Source organism: Saccostrea echinata, unplaced genomic scaffold (genome assembly GCF_033153115.1).
Source record: "Saccostrea echinata isolate AGI-Se365-2 ecotype Australia unplaced genomic scaffold, CSIRO_AGI_Sech_v1 ptg000020l, whole genome shotgun sequence".
Lineage (NCBI taxonomy): Eukaryota > Metazoa > Mollusca > Bivalvia > Ostreida > Ostreidae > Saccostrea > Saccostrea echinata.
In genome coordinates this window covers 969,477-991,482 of record NW_026889769.1, presented here as the reverse complement: position 1 = coordinate 991,482, position 22,006 = coordinate 969,477, and the positions used below count along the sequence as shown (strand labels likewise).

The following is a 22,006-nucleotide window of genomic DNA, read 5'->3' as shown; positions in this document are numbered from 1 at the left end:
ATTGCCAATATTCTGATAGAAACTTTATTTTTTTCTTGTTCAGTTTTTAAGAAAATTTAGGATTCGTCTATTATCCCATTATTTTTGAAGTGTGCATGAAATCACTTTTGTGGCAGAATGGGGGGGGGGGGGGGGCTGGCTTATCATTTTCACTGTAGGGGTTCCGCCAAGTGGGTTGTTTCAAGCGTTTTTTTCTTCGCCATCTTTGAATAATGTAACAAACCAACACTAGGCAAGGGAAAGGGATCATAGAAAGTGCCCCTTGTTATGTTTTAAGAGAGTCTTTGAGACAATCATCTCATCCAAACATTGTCACATTTTAACATTACATTTTGAGATGAGGTTGTTCATTTACTCAGGTGACTTATTGCTATATGTTTTCGTCTGTTGTCATTTGTCGTCCATCGTATGTTATATTTAAACATATTCAGCTTTTTCTATGTGACCTTTATATCAATTTTAATCAATTTTCGTATATAGCATCTGTGAGTAAAAGGAGAGGAAAGTTGTGAATTTCATGTTCCTGGCTCTTTTGAGCCGAGTTATGCCAAAGACAAGATGTAGTTACGATATCGACAGATTATTTTTTCATAGTTTGCTACAATATTTCTTTTTTCTTGTTCGTATGTTACAATACTCAATATTTACAAAGTTTTTCTTACTGTACGTATCCACGATATCGCATTGATATTGAATCATGATTATTCAATGGATGTTGGTTACCTCCCTCAATGTTATATTACCTGAATGCTATCATTTTCATATTGTCGATATCATTTCGATGTCGATTCATGTCTGCTCAAGCATTTCAAACTGCTGTCCTTGCCATTGTGCATGTATGTCTTTGTTTAAATACTTTAAATTTAGGAAGATTGTACTTGCTATCGATATTGTCGATATCGACGATATTGTATGGATATCAAATCATTTTCGACATCATTCTTGTGGCTGTATTTCTTTATGCAACAGTTATGAGTACGTTCTTTCTTATTATTAAGTTTGTCCTAATGTCGATCTCGTACCGATATTGAACTATGATTCCGCAAACCATAATATTTTTACCAACGCTCACCCTTACACAAAACCTTACCCTAACCCCAACCTCCTTAAAAATAAAAACAACCCTTGCCCTTTATTTGTCATCCTTAATTTTATTTAGATATTTATACCTAGCTGCAATAATGTAACCCTCTCCGATTTTTTTGGGGGGAGACGGCTACAACTCCTTAGGATCTCCGTAATGGTGCAAGTGCGGGAGTAATTCACTACCGCACAGTTTTTGGTTCAAATTATCAGAAAGTGGGTATTTTATTATCATATCTTAACTGAACTCATAAAATGTAGTTATGCAAGACATGAATTGGTCCAAAAATATAACGAACAATTCGTAGATCGGTTATTTTTCGTGTATGTCAACATCATAACTTGAATTTGTCCGCCATGTTTACTGACTTTGATCGATTTTATTTTGGAACAACCAATGAGAATTCTGGATCTACGGGAGCGGATCTATATTGGATTTCCCTTATTTTAAGCATAAATATTACGGTTTATGAAAAAATATCACATGGAATGCTTTTATTTATCGATGTTTAGTGATACCAAACAACACAAACATTTATCAACACCGACATTTACTTTATCAAGTGATTCTAAATATAAAGCGCAAGTCTCAGTACATCACGCCAGAACTGTCATGGCTGCTGAAGAGAACGACTGGTAAACACGCAGATTTACGCACTTTACTTAGTTTTCGCGTATAATGGGCTATGTTGTTGATAGTGAATAAAAATTCTTATTGGAAGTAAGTTAAATGCAAAAACAGTTTATTTTGCCTGCAGACGCCCGTATCAAAAATATAAATTTGCACCATTATGGAGATGCAGTGGAATTGTAGCCCTCTCCTGAGAATATCATGTTAAAAAAAATCGGAGAGGGCTACATTATTGCAGCTAATTTATACCAAATAATGAATGCACATTGACATCATACTTCCTCAATTTGGAAATAAATTGTACAGATCTGTATCGATATCGATGATATTGTCGATAGCAACGGTGTCGAAATAAAACTAAGTTTAATATTTATCCAGTATTTCCAATTCCATAGTAATGATCAGGATCGATAGCATTACAATATCGATGTTATATTGTCGATATCGACATAGAATTTGTTGGAACCTGAGGGGTGGGGTTCAAACTATCAAATTTAATGTAACTTTTAAAAGTCTTATTTACTCCTAGACATCAAGCAGTCAGACTTTAAGCATTTATAAGATATGAGAATTGCGAACAGTCAAAGCAAACAATACAAAATTGTTAGCAGAGCCACAAGGACCTCTGAAAACAGAGGAGGGACCAGGTACCTTAAATGAGTGAGCATCCCCTGTTGTCCGGTCACATCCGTTGTTTGCTCTTTGTCATTATCGGGAAACTGGAGAATTCAGTAGACAATTCAATGTAAAAGTAACGGACTTAACGAGAGATTGTAGTTGCAATCATAGCCCTTGTTTCAACCATAGAATTTGCAAAATATTGTGTGTAAACGAGATTCTTTATATCCTTGTATAATCAACTTATTCGTTAAATGCTTGCTTATTTTTTTTCCAATAAGCAATGATACCTCAAAAGCAAACTGTGAAATTCTTGGTCCTTAGATTTGGGGTTTTGATGTAAGAGTTGGGCTTTATAGATCATATAAGTAAAGTAATATTCATTAAAGTCTTCTTCTCTCAGCTGTATATTTAGGAGACAAACTAAATGCACAGAAATGATAAGCAAGTGTGCCTCTTCCAAAATTTTGAATTAAGGCCTCTTGGTCATGGTTATTTTGTTAAGGTGGGGCTTTATTGGTCATACATGTATAGTGAAATTGCTTCAATTCTTTGAAAATCTTCTCTGTTCCTGTGTATTGAGCAGACAAACTAAGTGCATGGTTATGAAAAGAAACAAGGAAGGGTGACCTTTCCAAAATTCTGAAACTGGTCCAATGGATCAAGTGTTCTGGTTCTGAGCAGGGTACCATTGATCTTATGAGTAAACTGATAGAAGTCAGTTTCTTTTGTTTATTCAGTTATGATAATTAATCACTGTAAATACTGAAATTGATAGATCAATAAAAATAAAAAAAAAAATTAATGTATACTCAACAAAAAAGTAACGGGTCATGGAATTAAGTCCACAATTATTTTTTAATACAAGAGTTTTGTTTTTAGGAATAATATTTATGTGGCTGTCGTACATACTGCTTTTTATTTGCACAAGTTCGATTACCGAGTAACCGAAACCATGTGCACATTTACAATATCCCCCTCCCAAAATGAGAAACGCTGTCAAAGGTCAAGTGAAAGAAATTTTGTGTAAGACTTTAATTTTCAACAAGAGGCCCATGGGCCACAACGCTCACCTGAGTAACTTTGGCCTTGCTGTTTTTCACCTGATCCCCCATCCCCTGTAGTACTTATTGTGGCCCCGCTCTACCCCCAGGGGTCATGATTTGAACAATTAGAATCTACATTACCCCAGGATGCTTCCACATATTTTTTCAGCTTTTCTGGCCCAGTCGTTCTTGAGAAGAAGATTTTTAAAGTTTTTTTTCTGCATATTTCAATGTAAAACTTGGATTCCCTATTGTGGCCTCGCCCTATCCCCAGGGGTCATGATTTGGACAATTAGAATCTACACTATCCCAGGATGCTTCCACATAAATTTCAGCTTTTCTGGCCCAGTGGTTCTTGAGAAGAAGATTTTTTAATCACCCCACCCAATTTTTGTCTTTTCTTGATTATCTCCCCTTTGAAGGGGACTTGGCCCTTCATTTTAACATTTTAAACTCCCCTAACCCAAGGATTCTTTGTACCAGGTTTGGCTAAAATTGGCCCAGTGGTTCTTGAGAAGAAATTGAAAATGTGAAAAGTTTACAGACGGACGGACGACGGACAACGGGTGATCCGAAAAGCTCACTTGAGCTTTCAGCTCAGGTGAGCTAAAAATTACTTTAGACTTTGAAATTTGACAATTGTTGACCTTAACTAATGACAGCATACCGCAGAGGCGACATATGGATGTACAGCACAACGGTTGTGCCAAAGGCATGTTGCAATTGGGTATGCTTAACGTCAACTGGTTCGACAGTTAAACGTCAGCCAAAGCGTATCAAGGAGGTAAAGGGAAAGGTCCCAGAACACAGGAGAGGGGGGGGGGGTGCAACAAAGACTGAAGTGACAGGCCAAAAAGTACGACAGCCCGTCAGCAGTGTGAAATTTGCTCTTGGCAAATCTTGAATAGAAAGTATAGGAATGATCATGGGTTGCAAAAACCCACTCAGACGTTAAGAAATAGGATACCTGCAGCAAAGAGCTAGTTTCATTTTTTGCATAAAATGGCCCTGTCCTTATATCAATTAATTGACTATCACCTTCTGTCCCATTTCATATATCAAAATAGAGTAGAGACTTAGTGCTTTCATTTCCTATAATAAAATTTCTTTTTGAGAATTCAGGTACTGGTAAACAGGCTTTGAGAAAATGCAATGTTCTTGAATTTTGCAGAAAACATGCGTATTTGACTACCTTCAGCAAAGAATTAAAATATGAGCACAGCTCACGATCCAAAAATTAAAACATGTTTTGTGATTTTCAGAAACCGATCGTTCATTATGTAATTGCATATTTTGGATCAGAGGTTGTGCTCTTTATGAAATATTGAAATAATACCTCAATTTTTGGCCATTTTTATGGGTTTTTTTTACTGAATATGGGAAACATGACGCATTTTATGACGTCATAATGCATTGACTAGAGAGAAAATTATGTCATGTTCAATAGATACACAGTCAAGGATCCAAGTTATAAATACTGCATTTCAAAACCAAAACTGAGCAATTTCTATTTTTTAGAAATTCTCAGGGCTAAAAAGGGCCCTAAGTGGCTCTGGCTCTTTGCATGTTTACAAGCCAGCATATCCGTCCATGTTTGACTGTAATATCTCGCAATGCTTTTCTTGAGTTAGTAATAACCATGAACATTGGCAATTACGAGACCGATTCTGTTCACATATGAATCCAAGTATTGTGTGGACTTCCATATGGTCGTCTCTGTGTGCGGCGCCAAAAGAATTAACAGTACCATAACTATTGTGTTGCTAAGCATAACCGCTTTCTGTCATGGTTTGGAGTGGGTTATGTTCCGATAGATTACGGAACAGTATTTCATATTCGGAATGGTCCGTTAACTGGTCTTAAATACAGGATGAGATTTTCCACAACATTGTTTGTCCTTTTACAGCTGCTACTAGTTTTGGTCAAGATTTTGATCTCATGGATAATAACGCAATACCAAACAGGGCTCGAGTTGTTGAACAATATATTTCTAATGAAACAATTGAACGAATGCAATGACCTTCATGTTTGCCAGACTTAAACCCAGTAGAACAAACTGGGGATGTCCTTCAGCGATGTGTACGACTGATGTGCCTCCAACAAATGTACAGGAATTGGAAAATGCTCTCTGTGAAGAACTAAGCAAGATCCCATTGTAAATGATTAGAACTTTTATTCGGAGTTATCTGAGGCATTGTCATGCTGTTGTATTAGCGCTTGGTAGTCACACAAAATATTGAAACATTTGCACAACGAATTTGATCAAATCTTATGACATTTAAAATCTCTATAATTTGCACTTTCATATTGGATTTATGAGACTGTACACTAGAAAACAATCGAATACTGTATAGGGGGAAAATAACTCGCGGTGTTAATATTCGCTATATTCACGGTGTTAATAAATCCGTGAATTCAAAAACAGTGAATAAGTTTTCAATAACCTCCGTGTTATATTTGGAAATTTGAGAATAAACTACGATAGGTATATATACGTGTAGTACATGGTCATTTCAGTAATTAGAAGATTATCAGAACTTGTCATTCAGTTCTTTTAATTATCACGCTTTACTTTAATTCAAATCAGCAGATAATAACCTGTATTTGTTAAAAAGATCTTTGAATAGCCAACGCTACATGTTTCATGAATTAAAACACGTGGGTCGTGGGTTTTGATTACCCGTTCGTAACTATGTTACCACGTGTATTTGTTACCTGCATTATTATGCGTATTAGTTTTTATCGACATTTAAATTTTAAAAAATCATTCAAATAACTATCGAACGTGCTGAAGATGTGGAAGGATATTATTTCGTCGACCTACATTAACACATTTCTTACCGTCCAGTGGTTTTTCGCCGCGATGTATTATCCCTTCGGAAAGAATAGGGTGTACATGTAATATCACATAGGAAAGTCATTCGACGTTTATAGTCAACGACTTTTAATAACTGCACTTGTTTTAATTAATCGTCAATTAATTATTAAATCTAATTATCTTATATAAACCTACCCTGTTTTTCGTGAAATGAATACATAACGCTGATTAATGTCGTTCTAGCTATGCTATGGATTAAACGGATATAGACAAGGGAGGTAACTTTTATTATATACCAATTCCGCGAATTCAACAAACCGCGATCGTGTCAGAGGAGAGAAAAACGTGAAAATTACAACCCGTGAAATTAAACCCCTATACAGTACTTAATAAATTTCATTTTTTATACCCACACTTTCTAAATGAAATATATGGAGACAACGAACAGTATTCAAGCTCAAAAGTCCATTAAACATTACAAAATAGGAGCAGAGCAAACACGGACCTCCAAAACATCAGAGGTGGGATCAGGTGCATGGAGGAGTGAGCATCCCCTGCCGACTGGTCACACCCGCCGTGTGCTCCTTGTCATGATCGGGAAATAACGGAAAAATCCGTCGACAATTCAGTGTGTAAATAATGGCCTAACAATTAGTATGAAAAACGTCAGTAAGTATTTGACTCAGTGATAAATTGTATTTGCTGACAAGGTCATTGTATCGACCATAGAGCTTGGGAAATAATGACTTTAAACGAGACTGCTGATATTCTTGTTTCATCAACTTGTTTGTCAGTAATTTACCTCGTTTTAGAAATTGTATATACGTAGATCATGCTCTTGCGTATCGAATCAAGTGAGAGATATAAACCCCGTATGCAGGTGATGAAGGTATATTGCTGCATAAGTAAGGGAAGTTGACGATTGAAAAGTTAAAGTCATCACGTTTATCAGAAAGCTTGGTTGTTAGATTACCATTAACGTCTTTTTCAAGTAAAATATCCAAATATGAAACAGATGTGTCAGACTCTGTGGTATCTTTTATCTCAAGCTCACCGGGATATATCGTATCGACATAAGAATGGAAATAACCATTGTTAATTGACAATACGTCGTCGATATATCTAAATGTCGAGTTGAAGGCCACGTCAAGTGTTCTCTTCTTTTCATGTATAAGATTTTGGACAAATTCTGCTTCATATCAATATAAAAAAGGTCTGCTAATAACGGGGCGCAATTCGTACCCATGGGAATTCCATCTTGTACAACAAAATAAGACGAACTAATAGCTGTAAGCTCGCAACATAGAGAATATTAATTGTCTTTGACAAAATACATTGTCTTACTCTTTGACTTATATCCGAAAGCATACAGCTTAATTTATCGTGGGGAATGGTTGTGTATGAAGTTGAAAAGTTTTTAAGCTGTTGATTTTGGTAAATTCTTGTGATTTCAAATTTTCATAAAGTTCCTTAGAATTTTTATGTATCCACATCTGATTTACACCATTTCTCGAATATATTGTTGCACAGTACTCTTGAAGTTTCTCCTTCACTACTCTTAATATCTTAGTGAGGAGTAAAGAAAGAGGCTTGGTTTAACATTTACTGGAACCCGCTATGTATCTTTGTTTGTAAGGATTTTTGTGAAGTTTCGGAATCCAATATAGATATGGTAATTCAAATTCATTTTGGTTGTTTGCAATATTAAAAATATTCAAAACTGACATGATTTTGAAGAATGTCTTCTTTAGAAAAGGAACTATGAGTATAATTTGGATTACCACTTGTAGAATTAAATCCAAGTTCCTCTAAAATACATTTAATATAATGAGCCTTACAAACAAAGACAATGTTGTTACCTGAGCTGTCAGCAGGGACCAGTACGTACTAATCATATAATTTATCTATTTCTTTTTTCACTTCTGGATTATTGAATACAGAAGGATAGATGGTTCTCATATTGCGCCTCAATCTTTTAATGCGCGATTTTAACATACATCTGATACATTTAATCCATTCTGACAAAGTGTCAAGGTGTTCTTTTTCATATCTGGCCCATCGCCTGGCGTAATCCTCTACAGAATCCGTAATATTTAAGAAATTTCGACGCCAGTTGAAGGAGCGGGGTTCCCTATATTTAGGACCTTTTAAAATTAATTATCTAAGGTCCTCATTATTAACTATATTTACGTCACCAGTAATAACGTGTCCAGCAGGACTATTTATAGGGTGAAGAAGAACATGAACACGGTGGAGGATTATGTTTCAGATATTCGATATCCAGGTCCTGTACAGTTTTCTTGTAATGTTGTTACCCTATTCCGTCCGTCTGTCTGTCACATTTGCTTCTTCCTCAAACTCCTCTTATATTTTACGCAGTTACCAATCAGTCTTTTGGAATATGATAGGCGGTGTCCTGAAGGTTTGCAATAAGGCTTTGAAATTTTTAATTTTACCCTTATCACCTGCATATGGTGTTTATGTCTCTCAGTTGATTCGATACGCAACAGCATGCTCTACGTATGAACAATTTCTAAAACGAGGCAAGCTATTGACAAACAAGTTGACGAAACAAGGGTATCAACAGTGTCGTTTGAAGTCATCTTTTCGCAAGTTTTTAGGTCGATACAATGACCTTGTCAGCACATACAACCTATTATTGAGTCAAATGCTGACTGACGTTTCTCATACTAATTGTTATGATATTATTTAGACACTGAACTGTCTGCGGATTTATCTGGTTTTTGTTTCCCGATCATGACAAGGAGCAGACGACGGATGTGACCGGTCGGGAGAGGATGCTTACTCCTCCATGGCACCTGAGCCCACCTCTAATTTTTGAGGTCCGCGTTTGCTCTGCTTCAAATTTGTATCGTTTCATTGGACTTCTGAGATTGAATACCGTTTTATCTTCATATTTCATTCTACTAAAACCTCGTTCTCAGAACTCCTCTTACATTTAAAATAGTATCCTAATCATCTTTTGGAACATGATAGGTGGTGTCCTGTATATGAGCATTCAGGTTTCTGAATTTTCATTTTTACCCTGGGGTCAAATGGAGGTAAAAATGCAAAAAATTCCTGGTTCCTAGAACTCCTCTTACATTTTACACAGTAGCCTAATCATCTTATGGAAGATGATTGATGGTGTCCCGTAGATGTGCAATAAGGTTTTGGAATTTTCATTTTTACCCTTAGGGTCATATGGGGTCGAAAAATGACCTTTTATACAAAAAGCCCCTGGTTCCCAGAACCCCTCTTACATTTTTAGCTCACCTGAGCCGAAGGCTCAAGTGAACTTTTCTGATTGAAATTTGTCCGTTGTCTGTCGTCGTTGTCGTTGGCGTTGTCGTAAACTTTTCACATTTTCATCTTCTTCTCCAGAACTACTGGACCAATTTCAATCAAACTTGGCACAAAGTATCCTTGGGTGAAGGGGATTAATGGCATTATTGAAAAATCTTCTTCTCAAGAACCAATGGGCGAGGAAAGATGAAACTCATATGGAATTAGTGTCAGATAGTGTAGATTGAAGTTTGTTCAAATCATGAACCCCGGGGGTAGGGTGGGGCCACAATGGACAATCAAAGTTTTACATAGGAATATATAGGAAACATCTTCAGAAATCTTTTTCTCAAGAATAGCAAAGCTATGATTGGTCATATTTATATGGAAGCATTCTCAGGTGGTGTAGATTCAAGTTTGTTCAAATCATGATCCCCGGGGTAGGGTGGGGCCACAATGGTCGATCAAAGTTTAACATAGGAGTATATAGGAAATATCTTCTTCTCAAGAACAGCAAAGCTATGATTGGTCAAAATTATGTGGAAGCATCCTCAGGTGGTGTAGATTCAAGTTTGTTCAAATCATGACCCCCGGGTAAGGGTGGGGCCACAATGAACGATCAAAGTTTTACATAGGAATATATAGGAAAAATCTTTTGTCATATATATGGAAGCATCCTCAGATAGTGTAGATTCAAGTTTCTTCAAATCATGACCTCCAGCGGTAGGGTGGGGCCACAATAAAAGTTCAAACTTGTAGAGAAAAAAGTCACAGTCAAAAAATTATGTAAGCATCCTGAGTTAGTGTAGATCTTAATTTGTTCAAATCATATCCCCACTCCCTTTTAGGGGTAGGTTGGGACCACTTATGCATTTAAGCTTTTCAATACTAAACTGATTTTTGCTTTTTTCCTAGCCACAGTGCTCAAGTGAGCGATGTGGCCGCTGGGCCTCTTGTACACAGTAGCCTAATCATCTTATGGAAAATGGAGGGTGGTGTCCTGTAGATGTGCAATAATGTTTTGGAGTTTTCATTTTCACCCTGGGGGTCAAATAGGGATTCATGAATCCACTTTAACATGTATAAATTCAAGGTTGTCTCGAATCATCGGATATCTCAAACTTTAATAGTGGCCCCATCTAGTTTGAGATAATGAGGTTTGACTGTATCTACCTTACTAACCATGACAACACTGTTCAACTAAATCTCTTTAAAGAAGATTAACAGAATAATGTATCTTAGTATAATCTACTTGTACAGTCTCATTCAAATCAGATAAAACGGTAGGAGGAGTAGTGCTTTGTAAAAACAATTTTGATTCCATAATATGTAATGAAGCTATCGCAATAAGTTTCCATTGCTCTTGCCAAGTGGGTCTTGAAAAGTTTGTATTTCTTATACGTTCCATTATAAAACTTTAATTGCCTCTTATGGCCCCACTCTATCTCTGGGGGTCATGTGTGGACAAATTAAATCTACACTATGTTATGAAGCTTTCAAATAAATCAAACTTTTCTGACTCAGTGGTTCTTGAGAATAAGACTTTTGAAATTTTCAGTCATCTTATATCTCCTTAAAATGAGCTTTACGCTTATTTGAACAAACTTAAATCCCCTTTACCCAAGGAAACTTTTAGGCAATTTTGTTTAAACTGGTCCAGCAGTTCTTGAGAAGATAATATTGTAAAAATTTTACGCCAAAGACAACAACAACAACAGAGATTATAATCAGAAATAAAAGTTTATTTGATCCCACAGATCAAATGAGCTAAAAATAAAGGCTGGTGGTGGTTGGGGTGGGGGGGTGGGGGTGGGGTGGAACACTTGCCTAACAAAATACTCAATATAAAATTGTTCCCATAATTTTGCATTCATAGGGTGAGTTTATGTTAGCAAACTTTTCCAAAGTGCCATGATATTTGGTTCTTGTCGAAGGGAGGGACCAAATCAACGTGAGGGAATGGTTTAACAACATACAAAATATAACGTTTTACAATAGAAATTAACCCTTTGTTTCTCTATATATTTTATCACACCTCTAGTGTGTTTCTTGTTATTTTGATTAGAATAATGATGATTAATTGCTGCCTAGTCCAATTTTGTACAGGCCCATATAGTAATTATGGTATTTGTACCCTGTTTACCCGTTTACCGGTCTGCAACAAGTCTGGTGAGGGTCTATGTGAGTAATTTTCGAACATAATTTGGTTCATTTTTGCATACTCAAAATATGAAAACAGTCATGCATTTTGTAATGGATTTAAGCCTTGAACTCAGTTGTAGTTTTCTTTGTGACCTGGATGGAAGGAAAAATGAAAAAGAAATTTATTTGCAGAGGTTTTCTATAAACTTGACAACCATCCTAGAAAATAAATGTTTCATCCAGGTAGGGCAAACGAGAGAAAAAAATAAACCCTGGACAAGGATTGTACACAAAGAGTTTACTGACTTTGACCTTTCATCTATAAAAATTAGAAAGAACGTTTGCTCTAGACAAGTATATGTTTATGCAAAGAGATTTTCTTACCTTCACCTTTCATCTAGAAAATTGGCTCAATGTCACCGCAAACCCTCTACCCGAGAGGCTTCTAAGTATAAAGTATGAGCTCAAAAGAGTCAAGCGGGGAGAAAATATGCTCTGAACAAGGATTTTACACAAGGAGGTTTTCTTTACCTTGACATTTGTTTGAAAAAAATGGCTCAAGTCCTTGAACACCCTTCGCCAATGTGAGTAAAGTTTGAGCCAGGTAAGGCCAAGGAGAGAGAAGACATACTCTGAACAAAGTTTTCTTATGCAAAGCTATTTTCTGACGTTGATCTTTCATCTAAAAAATTGATTCAAGGTCACTGCATACCCTCTACCCAAGGACGATCTATTGTTTGAAAGAGTTAAATATCAGCAATTATCAACCTTGCCTTTGAATAGTGCATTCAACCAAGACTGAGGCAAAATAGGACTATCGTTTCCCACTGTCACATTTGGGTTGTAGGGGTGCCATTAAGTAGTGTTAAGGTTTGGGACCAAATTGTTAGCAATTTTCTCTTTGTCATCTTTGGACAACATTTAAAATAGCACTGCTATGGGTAAGTATTCTTATTTAGTATATCTTGTCAACTTTTTGAGGGATCTCCGGCTCTCTGGCCCTGGAAGGGACCAGTAGACTAAACCAAACTTTTTTTTACATTGCATTGTGAGATGAAGTTAAAGAAAGACTACTACCTCCCTTACCTTTGAAGTGTAAAAACAACAAAGTTTAGGTTAGCTTACTGGCCCTTTTCCTTCAACAGGACACTTCCAAAACCTGGCAAGTGGTTCTCCCTAAGGTCCTTAACCTTTCACTAGTGTTACTTTGTTCTAGTAGCCAAAGATGCTTTCAAAATGAATGCTTGAAATACGTACCCCACCCATGGCACCACTTGATGGTACCACTACAGCAACATTCTGATAGCGGGAAATGATAGTCCTAGGGGCCCTCTACATTGCCCCAGTAATGATTTGAAGCACACTTCAAAGATAAAGGGTATATTAACTGACCTTTAACCCGTATATTAAAACACAAAGTGAAAAACAACAAATTTCAGGTTAGCTTACTGGCCCTTTTTCTTCAACAGGACCCTTCGAAAACCTGGCAAGTGGTTCTCCCTAAGGTCCTCAACCTTTCACTAGTGTTACTTTGTTCTAGTAGTCAAAGATGCTTTCAAAATGAATGCTTGAAATACGTGCCCCACCCATGGCACCACTTGGTGGTACCACTACAGCAACATTCTGATAGCAGGAAATGATAGTCCTAGGGGCCCTCTACCTTGCCCTAGTAATGATTTGAAGCACACTTCAAAGATAAGGGGTGTAATTGCTGTCACTTAACCCGTATATTAAAACACAAAGTGAAAAACAACAAATTTCAGGTTAGCTTACTGGCCCTTTTTCTTCAACAGGACCCTTCGAAAACCTGGCAAATGGTTCTCCCTAAGGTCCTCAACCTTTCACTAGTGTTACTTTGTTCTAGTAGCCAAAGATGCTTTCAAAATGAATGCTTGAAATACGTGCCCCACCCATGGCACCACTTGGTGGTACCACTACAGCAACATTCTGATAGCAGGAAATGATAGTCCTAGGGGCCCTCTACCTTGCCCTAGTAATGATTTGAAGCACACTTCAAAGATAAGGGGTGTAATTGCTGTCCCTTAACCCGTATATTAAAACACAAAGTGAAAAACAACAAATTTCAGGTTAGCTTACTGGCCCTTTCTCTTTGTCGGGACCCTTCAGAAACCTGGCAAGTTGTTCTCTCTAAGGTCCTCAACCTTTCACTAGTGTTACTTTGTTCTAGTAGCCAAAGATGCTTTCAAAATGAATGCTTGAAATACGTGCCCCACCCATGGCACCACTTGGTGGTACCACTACAGCAACATTCTGATAGCGGGAAATGATAGTCCTAGGGACCCTCTACCTTGCCCCAATAATGATTTGAAGCACACTTCAAAGATAAGAGGTATAATAGCTGACCTTTAACCCGTATATTAAAACACAAAGTGAAAAACAACAAATTTCAGGTTAGCTTACTGGCCCCTTCCTTTCCTAGGGACACTTCCAAAACCTGGCAAGTGGTTCTCCCTAAGGTCCTTAACCTTTCACTAGTGTTACTTTGTTCTAGTAGTCAAAGATGCTTTCAAAATGAATGCTTGAAATACGTGCCCCACCCATGGCACCACTTGGTGGTACCACTACAGCAACATTCTGATAGCGGGAAATGATAGTCCTGGGGGCCCTCTACCTTGCCCCAGTAATGATTTGAAGCACACTTCAAAGATAAGGGGTATAACATCTGACTTTTAATCTGTATATTAAAACACAAAGTGAAAAACAACAAATTTCAGGTTAGCTTACTGGCCTTTTCTAGTCATTGGAACCTGTCAAAAAGTTGACAAAGGATACTCCCTAAGGCCCTTAACTTTTTTCCAGTTTAGTGTTAGTTTGTTCTAGTGGTCAATGATGGTTGAAAATGAAAGCATGAAAGATGTTCCCCACCGTTGGCACCACTTGGTGGTGCCGTTACAGCCTCAAACCGATTGCGGGAAAGATAGTCCTAGAAATCTTCTATCTTGCACAGTAATGATTTAAAGCACACTTATAAGATAAGAGGTATAATAGCTGCTTGAAATATGTAACCCGCTCTTGGCACCACTTGGTGGTACCACTTCAGCCTAAATTTTATGGCCGTATATAATAGCCCTGTGGACCCTTTTACCTTGAGCCAGTAATTGTTCGAAGCACACTTCAAGGATCATAACTTAAAATAGATTAAATTACCTTCAAACCCTTATCAATGTAAATTTTAGGAGTAAGCAAATTTCAGGTTAGCCTCTTGGCACCATCATGTTCCTGAGACCCGTAAAAGAGCCTAAAAGGGATTCTCCCGGAAGTACTTAACCTATCCAATGCTGTTTTATTCTTAAGCGGTCAAAGATGGTGACATTTTCTTCTTTTTGTTTGTTTGTTTGTTTGTTGTGAAACCGCATAATTTTCCTTATGCAGGTGAGCTTAACTGTCTCCAAGTGTTTGAATTATTAATTGATAATTAAGTGTTGCATTAATTATCTAATTATTAATTATAAATTGTCGAAAATGAGGCATTAAACAGTATTGCGTCAGAGTACTCTCAGTCCTTTGATGAATTTCCTTAGTGGCTGCTAGCTTCTACGGGCTTAATGGCTGCTGTTATTGGCTGCTAGCTTCAGTCTAGTTGTGTGACTATTTTATAGGCAAATAATATGTCAGATTTTTGCAAATTGTGAAGATTTTACATAGAGTATACTTTCATACTCAGATTTTATGTGATGTTTACATGTGAATTCGCTTATTTTTTTAATTCAAGCCAGGGGCGTAGCTTCCATTGTGGCAATGAGGCAACTGCCTCACTAGATTTTTCACCACCACCGACCCTTCCCGTAATCAACAATTCATTGCAGATAAAAGGTATAATATTAATGGTATTTCTTTTAACATTTTAAGCAGTTCTTTAATGTTAAATTGAAGTTTTAAAGAAATAAAAGCAAAGTTTAATAAGATGCGCTTTCACCTTTAAATGTTTCAAAAGTTTTAGTAAACATACATGTATTTCTTAACTCTTTTACATTCTTTTACAATATGTAGTATCATGCTGAAGTCTTAAATAAAGAAACCAGTACAGCAAATGAAATTTCATTGCATTTTAAAACCCCCAACTCCATTTTCTATCGGAGTGCCCCCACCCCCCATGACATCAACCGGAACCTGATGGGGGCTTAAGGCGGCCCCAGACCTTTTGCTGCTACATGTATGGTTTTAATTTGCCTCACTAGAATTTAAAGTCAAGCTACGCCCCTGCAAGCTATACTTATAAAGTATATATTTCTACAGAACTAAAACAAACCTTTACAAGAGAAACCGAATCTAATTGTGAGTATTATGATGGACATTATTTTGAGATATAATACACCATCTGTTACACTGCCACGCTAATGTTGGTAAAAAAAAAGAGAGAAATTTCATTTTTTTTAAAATCGTAATTGGGTTGTGACGCAGTTCAGGGGAGTAGTATCAATTAAAAGCTTTGCTAAAGCAAGCAACGTCGAAATCAGCATGTTAAAATATCTGGCTTTGATTCTGTTTGTTGGTATTGTCTATGCTGGTGAGTCATGTGACCGAAAGGAGATGGAAGACACTATATGCAGCCTCTGTGGACAACGGAAAGAAAGTCGACAGAGTGGTATGAACAATAACTTCATAAGAAACTTACTGAACCCTTTTTGTTTAATGAAACACCAGTGGTAATTACATGTTTATACAATCTAAAAATAATTTAAATTGTTTTCTTTGACTAATAAAAATATTCTGCTTAAGGGAAGGTTACAAGTAAAGCCAGGTGTCCCAAAATATGTTATAATTTACAATACTGTATATATACATGATATATAAACAAATATTGCACATGTACTTGTTTATTTCCGTTTCAAGGAATTGCGTTTTATGCCTACATGTCGAACAATGTCATGGTCAAAACATTTTCCAAACACAAAACATTTGTCTATGATCGTGTTGAGACCAATATTGGAAATGGATATGATGCCAGGTCAGGAAAATTTACTGCTCCAGAAAGTGGGGTTTATGTGTTCCACTCCTCCACAACAGCACATAACAAATCTCACTGCACTGTAGAGATTGTACAAAACAGTGCTGTCAAAGATATAGCGTGGGCTGATGCTATTGATCATAACGACAGAGCTTCTGCATCTACAATGACCATTTTGAATTTGAAGAAAGGTGATATTGTCAACACGCGTGTCGGTGTCACTTATGGAGGAAACTTCATGGAAAGCGATATATACACTAGAATGAGTTTCTCCGGATTTAAACTTATGTAAAGTACAAAAGAAATGCATTAAAAATAAATTTTCAAGCTGAAACATACTCGTACATTTATTTATTTATTTATTTTATTTTTTCAAATTTTTTGTTTCTAATTTGTGACGAGTTGCGGGTGTTAAACATGAAAATTCCCAGGACTGGAACTACAATGAGGCACAAATTAGCGATGTATCTAATTAATAATCTCTGATGATATGGAAACCTTTATTTCCAGTCGGTAAGTAGCTTTCATCTTCATTTTTTGAGGATTCCTCATCGAGGTGTCGAAAGTCGTCTGTCGAAGTTGCCAACCTTGTTTTCTTTTAGTACATGAATCAGAGTGTGTGAATTTTTATAAAATGCTAGTTTTAGGTTATATTTTGGATTTTTAAGTTGTAATACTTTGTGAATATGTCATAGAAAATATTTTATTTTAAAAAGTCAAAGAACCCTTGGGGTACGGAACACGGGTGTGTGTGTGTGTGGGGGGGGGGGGGGTCCCGTTCCCAAGCACCTGTGCCTTATATGGCTATTGTTATTATTTTACACAGAGTTGCTTACCGAGAACAATTGTCCAATCCGAAGAATGAATGTCAATGCATGTCAGTTTCCTACATGTTTACATTTTAAATATTACAGACACGTGATTCATGCAGGTCAATTTACACATTATCTTTACTACATCAAAAACTTTTTAAAAATGGTCAACAAAGGCCTTTAATGCATGACAATGTGCATGGAGCCTCAGTTTCAAGAAAACAAATAAAATTTGTATATATTCACTGATACACAGTAGTACATATAAGAAATTGTCCACCAATCGCCTTATCAAAACTATGTAATTCTACAATTTACATTTATAAAACAATTGATTGTAACTGTAAGCATAGATATTGTAGATTCGTATTTAATCTGTGACTGAAATGGATGAAAAAATAGTCTTTCAGAAAGGTACTTTAAAAAATGGCCTTTTTTGAAGCTTTAAATTTTCATGGTATTTTTTAGTACTTATGCGTAATGCAACTCATCTAGCTCATTGGTCGGTTTGAAAGTGACGTCTGTGCCTCTATTACTTATTCTTAAATACAGTGACCAGCCAAGAGAAAAATGTACTTACTTGCGCTATTATATTTTTGATCTACTTGTGATTTACCAACATCAGCGTCAAGAAGTAAAGCATTATATAAATATTAATCATTGTACATGGAATATCTTTAATCCTGTTTGAAAGACTTTAATACTTATATTGCATACTTAAAATTGCTTAATGATAAAGAAATACAATGAAATACGACTTCTAGTAACTTGGTAAAGGTTTACATTTACCGAGATTGGGAAAATATTCTGGGGCTTCACACACATATACCCTTTATTACTTTTTTGAAGCTTTGCTTTGTCGACAAGAAACGTCATTTTAACCATACTATCAAGCAGATGGAACACACAGAATGCATTCTGTGTAGTAAAACATAAAGGAAGCAGACGAGTAGGAAACTTGTATAGCATTCCAAATAAAGCTGTAATTTAAGCATTTTGTAAATGTTGCATATTTTTGAGAAATTAAGAGGGAGTATGTCATCCACTTTAGATGACCAAAGTTTCTTTCAATTTTCCAAATTCCCCACTGCTCTGGGCGAGACAATAAGATCGTATAACAAATTTCGAACAGAATTGCTGTAATAAATGAACATATTTTCGATACATCTTATACAGTTTCATTAAAAGAGGGTGTTGCAGAAACTCGTGATTATTCCCTAAATCGAGAAGGAGATTTAACTGTTTAAATACCCACGACGCATGAATAGTTATGTCTAAATATAGATAATACTTTATTTATACGAAAGGTATGTCCATTTGTTATAACAAAACATTTCACATTTTAAGTTTATTTCATGCATATTTTTTCCTAACATAGACTGGCGACCTGTAAGTAATCTTTTTTCACATCTATGGTCACTGTCGCCATATTGCACGAGAAAAGTTAGAACGATAAAAAGCACAATTAATTACAAGTGCACCTCGCACATCATTTTGAAAGATGCACTGTCGACAGCATGCGTTAATAATTTTCAATATATAAAAATGTGTCCAATAATCACGATTTTGATGCAATATATCCAAGAAATTCCATGGAGTCATTTCAATTTCGTTGTTTCAAGTCAAATCTGAGCCACTAATTAACAGAATGATAATGAAACGAAATGTGTATGAAAAAATTAAATCATTTAAAATGATTGTACTTTATTTTTTAAGACATCACCACTAAATAATAACATTAAATATATGTCATATTAGTTTTAGATCACAGTATCAGGGGAAACAATTTAATTCTCCATGCATTTAAAATATTACTTATTAACTTCCCGACATTCTCTACCTCTCTCTCAAAAGAGATGTTACATTGTACTTCCATTATATAAGGAAAAAAATATGTATATATATAACAGCCATTCCGAGATTCGAATCCATTCTCAGGTAAAAGAATCTGTGCATTGAGTCCACACGCTTTACCACTAGACCAGCTCCGAAAGTGAAATAAATGTGCACATTTTGCATTCCGGATGGATAATAATTTTTATTCGATTTTTGTGATTTTCAAAAATATGCTTCCTTGAAACAAAAATCGGAAACGACAGTTTTGAAGAAAAATCCTGTCTCTTTATGCGGATATCAAATTCATTTTGTTTCAAGGAGGCAATTTTTCAGAACAATGGGGATTCCCTATTTGAAAAACAGAAAACTTGACTTACATTGTATTTTGCTACGTGACTAATTTACACTTCATTTAATGGCAAATTGGAAGTCGATATGAGTTTCTAAATATTGTTCTACATTGTGCTGTATATTGTGTTGTATCTGAAAAAATTGAAGACCGTTTTCTGTTACTTAAAATTTTTCTTTTAAACTGCTACAACTTTAGGGAAGATAACAAAGAACTGCAACACCCTCTTTTACAAAATGGAGTTACATGTACGTAAGGCAAATGATTTGCTAATTACTGCCATCACAGTAAACTAGCTAGCTTCTCGCTTCCTTTCCTACCTTGACCATTTTGAATTTGAAGAAAGATGTTATAAACATAACTAAGGGTCACGAACGAATACCTCAGTTACTACGAACGTATCTAGCAATACAAAAGTCCAACTCTGGATATTTGATACATATAACTTCGAAATAAAACAGTGTTTCGTAAAAATGTTTGTGAGTGTATTATACAATATGTCCCTCCACTAATACTGTGCAGATACTAAAAATCCAGAATTGCAAACAAATTTGAAAATATCATACTCATTTGCGTAACTCTGATACATGTAGGTAACATATACATATATATACAGTGAGGTCGCCGATAACGAATCACTTAGTAAATTTGCTTTGATAGTTCGCACCCGAGTTCGAGTTAAATTCATAATACAACATTGTTTGGTGGTACCATGCTTGACTTATAACATCATATCTTTTTTCCCCAACAACCACTGATTAAATAAAAATTATCGCTGTATTTGGATGAGTGATGTTTTCTCCTTTAGCGGATCATTTTCTCCATTTCCGAATCACGTGACATACAGCTGATTATTTTTGTTATGGACTGCGTAAAAATGCCTTTTTTACGTTTTACTATGCCTTAGAATATAAAGAAGAAAAAAAGAAAGGTTTATAATTTTTTTTTGAGTAGTGTTCATTTTATTGCACCCGACAATTGATGACAAAAAACAACGTGAATTCATTAGGAAAAAAATGACTAGTTGATATAGAGCAACTGCCTCTGATCCACCGAAAAAAATCAATTAGTTTCAAGCCATTCTAAGTTGTCATTTTTGTTAACTTTATGAGATACATAAACAATTTTTCATATAATTACAAATTCAAAGACAGATAAATGGATACAGAAAACCCATATATACAAAATAACCAATTATTGAATAAGACAGCTCATTCTCCTTTGCTGCTTTCCTAATTGGTTGATTATTTTTACTCATCATATAGTGCTCTTCGGACTTTCTCCCTTTTCCATGGAGACAGTGGCGTATATAGGCAAAAAGGATGTAGCCTACACGTCATTTTCTCAATGTGTAAAAAAATAAAATTTAAATATGTATACTAGTATATGGTTGAAATGGGGGGGGGGGGGTGTCATAAAACTTTGTTTATAAATTATTCAGCTTCATGTCGAATTGAAAAGGTAATGTTAGCAAATTGCATTTTACATTATACGAGCTTGATCTTGATCATGACAAGAAATAAAAATTGATAATTGGAAATATTTGTTATTAGGAAAACTGAAAAATGGGTATTGTTGGAAATCATATGATTCAGAAAGAAAGTTTCCATATTTATCTTAGCACTGTAAAGTCCCAGATAAATTATATGGGGATATAAATAAATTTCTTAATTTCATTTTGTTTAATAATCTGACGATATTTTTAATTTCACAATTACAGAAACTATGTTAACATTGTATTTTCATATTCACCGGTCAAATGACAATCATAGATCTCTTCAAGTTCGCAGAATATTATTTTTTAATTTTCTCACTTCTATATCATGAATGAATGCGATTTTTTTTTATCTTGGGTTGCCCCCCCCCCCCTCCCAACGAGAAGGGGTGATTGCTTCTTGCATCTACCCCCAACCTGGTGCTGCATCGTCGATGTCTATGACTTAACATTAGATTACACATAATTATACACCACTCGGAGATATTCTCTTTTCACATGTTCTGCACTTCTTAGTGTTTTTGGTGGCTGACTTTTGATTTTGTGTATTTCCACCACCTTTATTGTGCATTTTTTTGAGACATATCTTAATTAAAGTCCATATGATTATTTAATGTCAGTAAAAGAATGAAAAAGAAAGAAATTATTTTGAGCTAACGTTATATTTTAATGAATTACAGTATTACAGGGAAACCAAAATATCGTTTAAATTATAACTGAATGGAGAATGTTTCTACGAACGGGAAATGAAGTGCATTTTAACTTCTCTTTTTTTATTTTATTGTAACAGGTGTGCAAAAAACCGCATGCAAAAAATTATAATTTTGACAGGATCCCTGCATCTCATAATTCTTGAAGTAGTGGTTCGTAATTGGAAACTTAACTACCTCTAACTTTATAGCTAATACAATTATTCTCTGAT

At 35.7% G+C, this 22,006-nt stretch overlaps 1 protein-coding gene across 1 annotated transcript; it reads left to right on the top strand.

Moving 5' to 3' along the window:
* The first annotated feature begins 16,098 nt into the window (after window positions 1-16,098).
* LOC133189816 (complement C1q-like protein 4) lies at window positions 16,099-16,884 on the top strand. Its single transcript, XM_061325208.1, has 2 exons — window positions 16,099-16,229; window positions 16,478-16,884. The coding sequence occupies exons 1-2, from the start codon at window positions 16,103-16,105 to the stop codon at window positions 16,882-16,884; spliced, it is 534 nt and encodes a 177-aa protein (XP_061181192.1). The 5' UTR covers window positions 16,099-16,102.
* Window positions 16,885-22,006: the final 5,122 nt, after the last annotated feature.

Bases quoted from the DNA above. Each gene is read 5' to 3' on its own strand.
- LOC133189816 (XM_061325208.1), top strand. From the start codon at position 16,103: ATGTTAAAATATCTGGCTTTGATTCTGTTTGTTGGTATTGTCTATGCT. The intron at 16,230-16,477 runs GTATGAACAATA...TTCCGTTTCAAG, and splicing joins GAAAGAAAGTCGACAGAGTG to GAATTGCGTTTTATGCCTAC.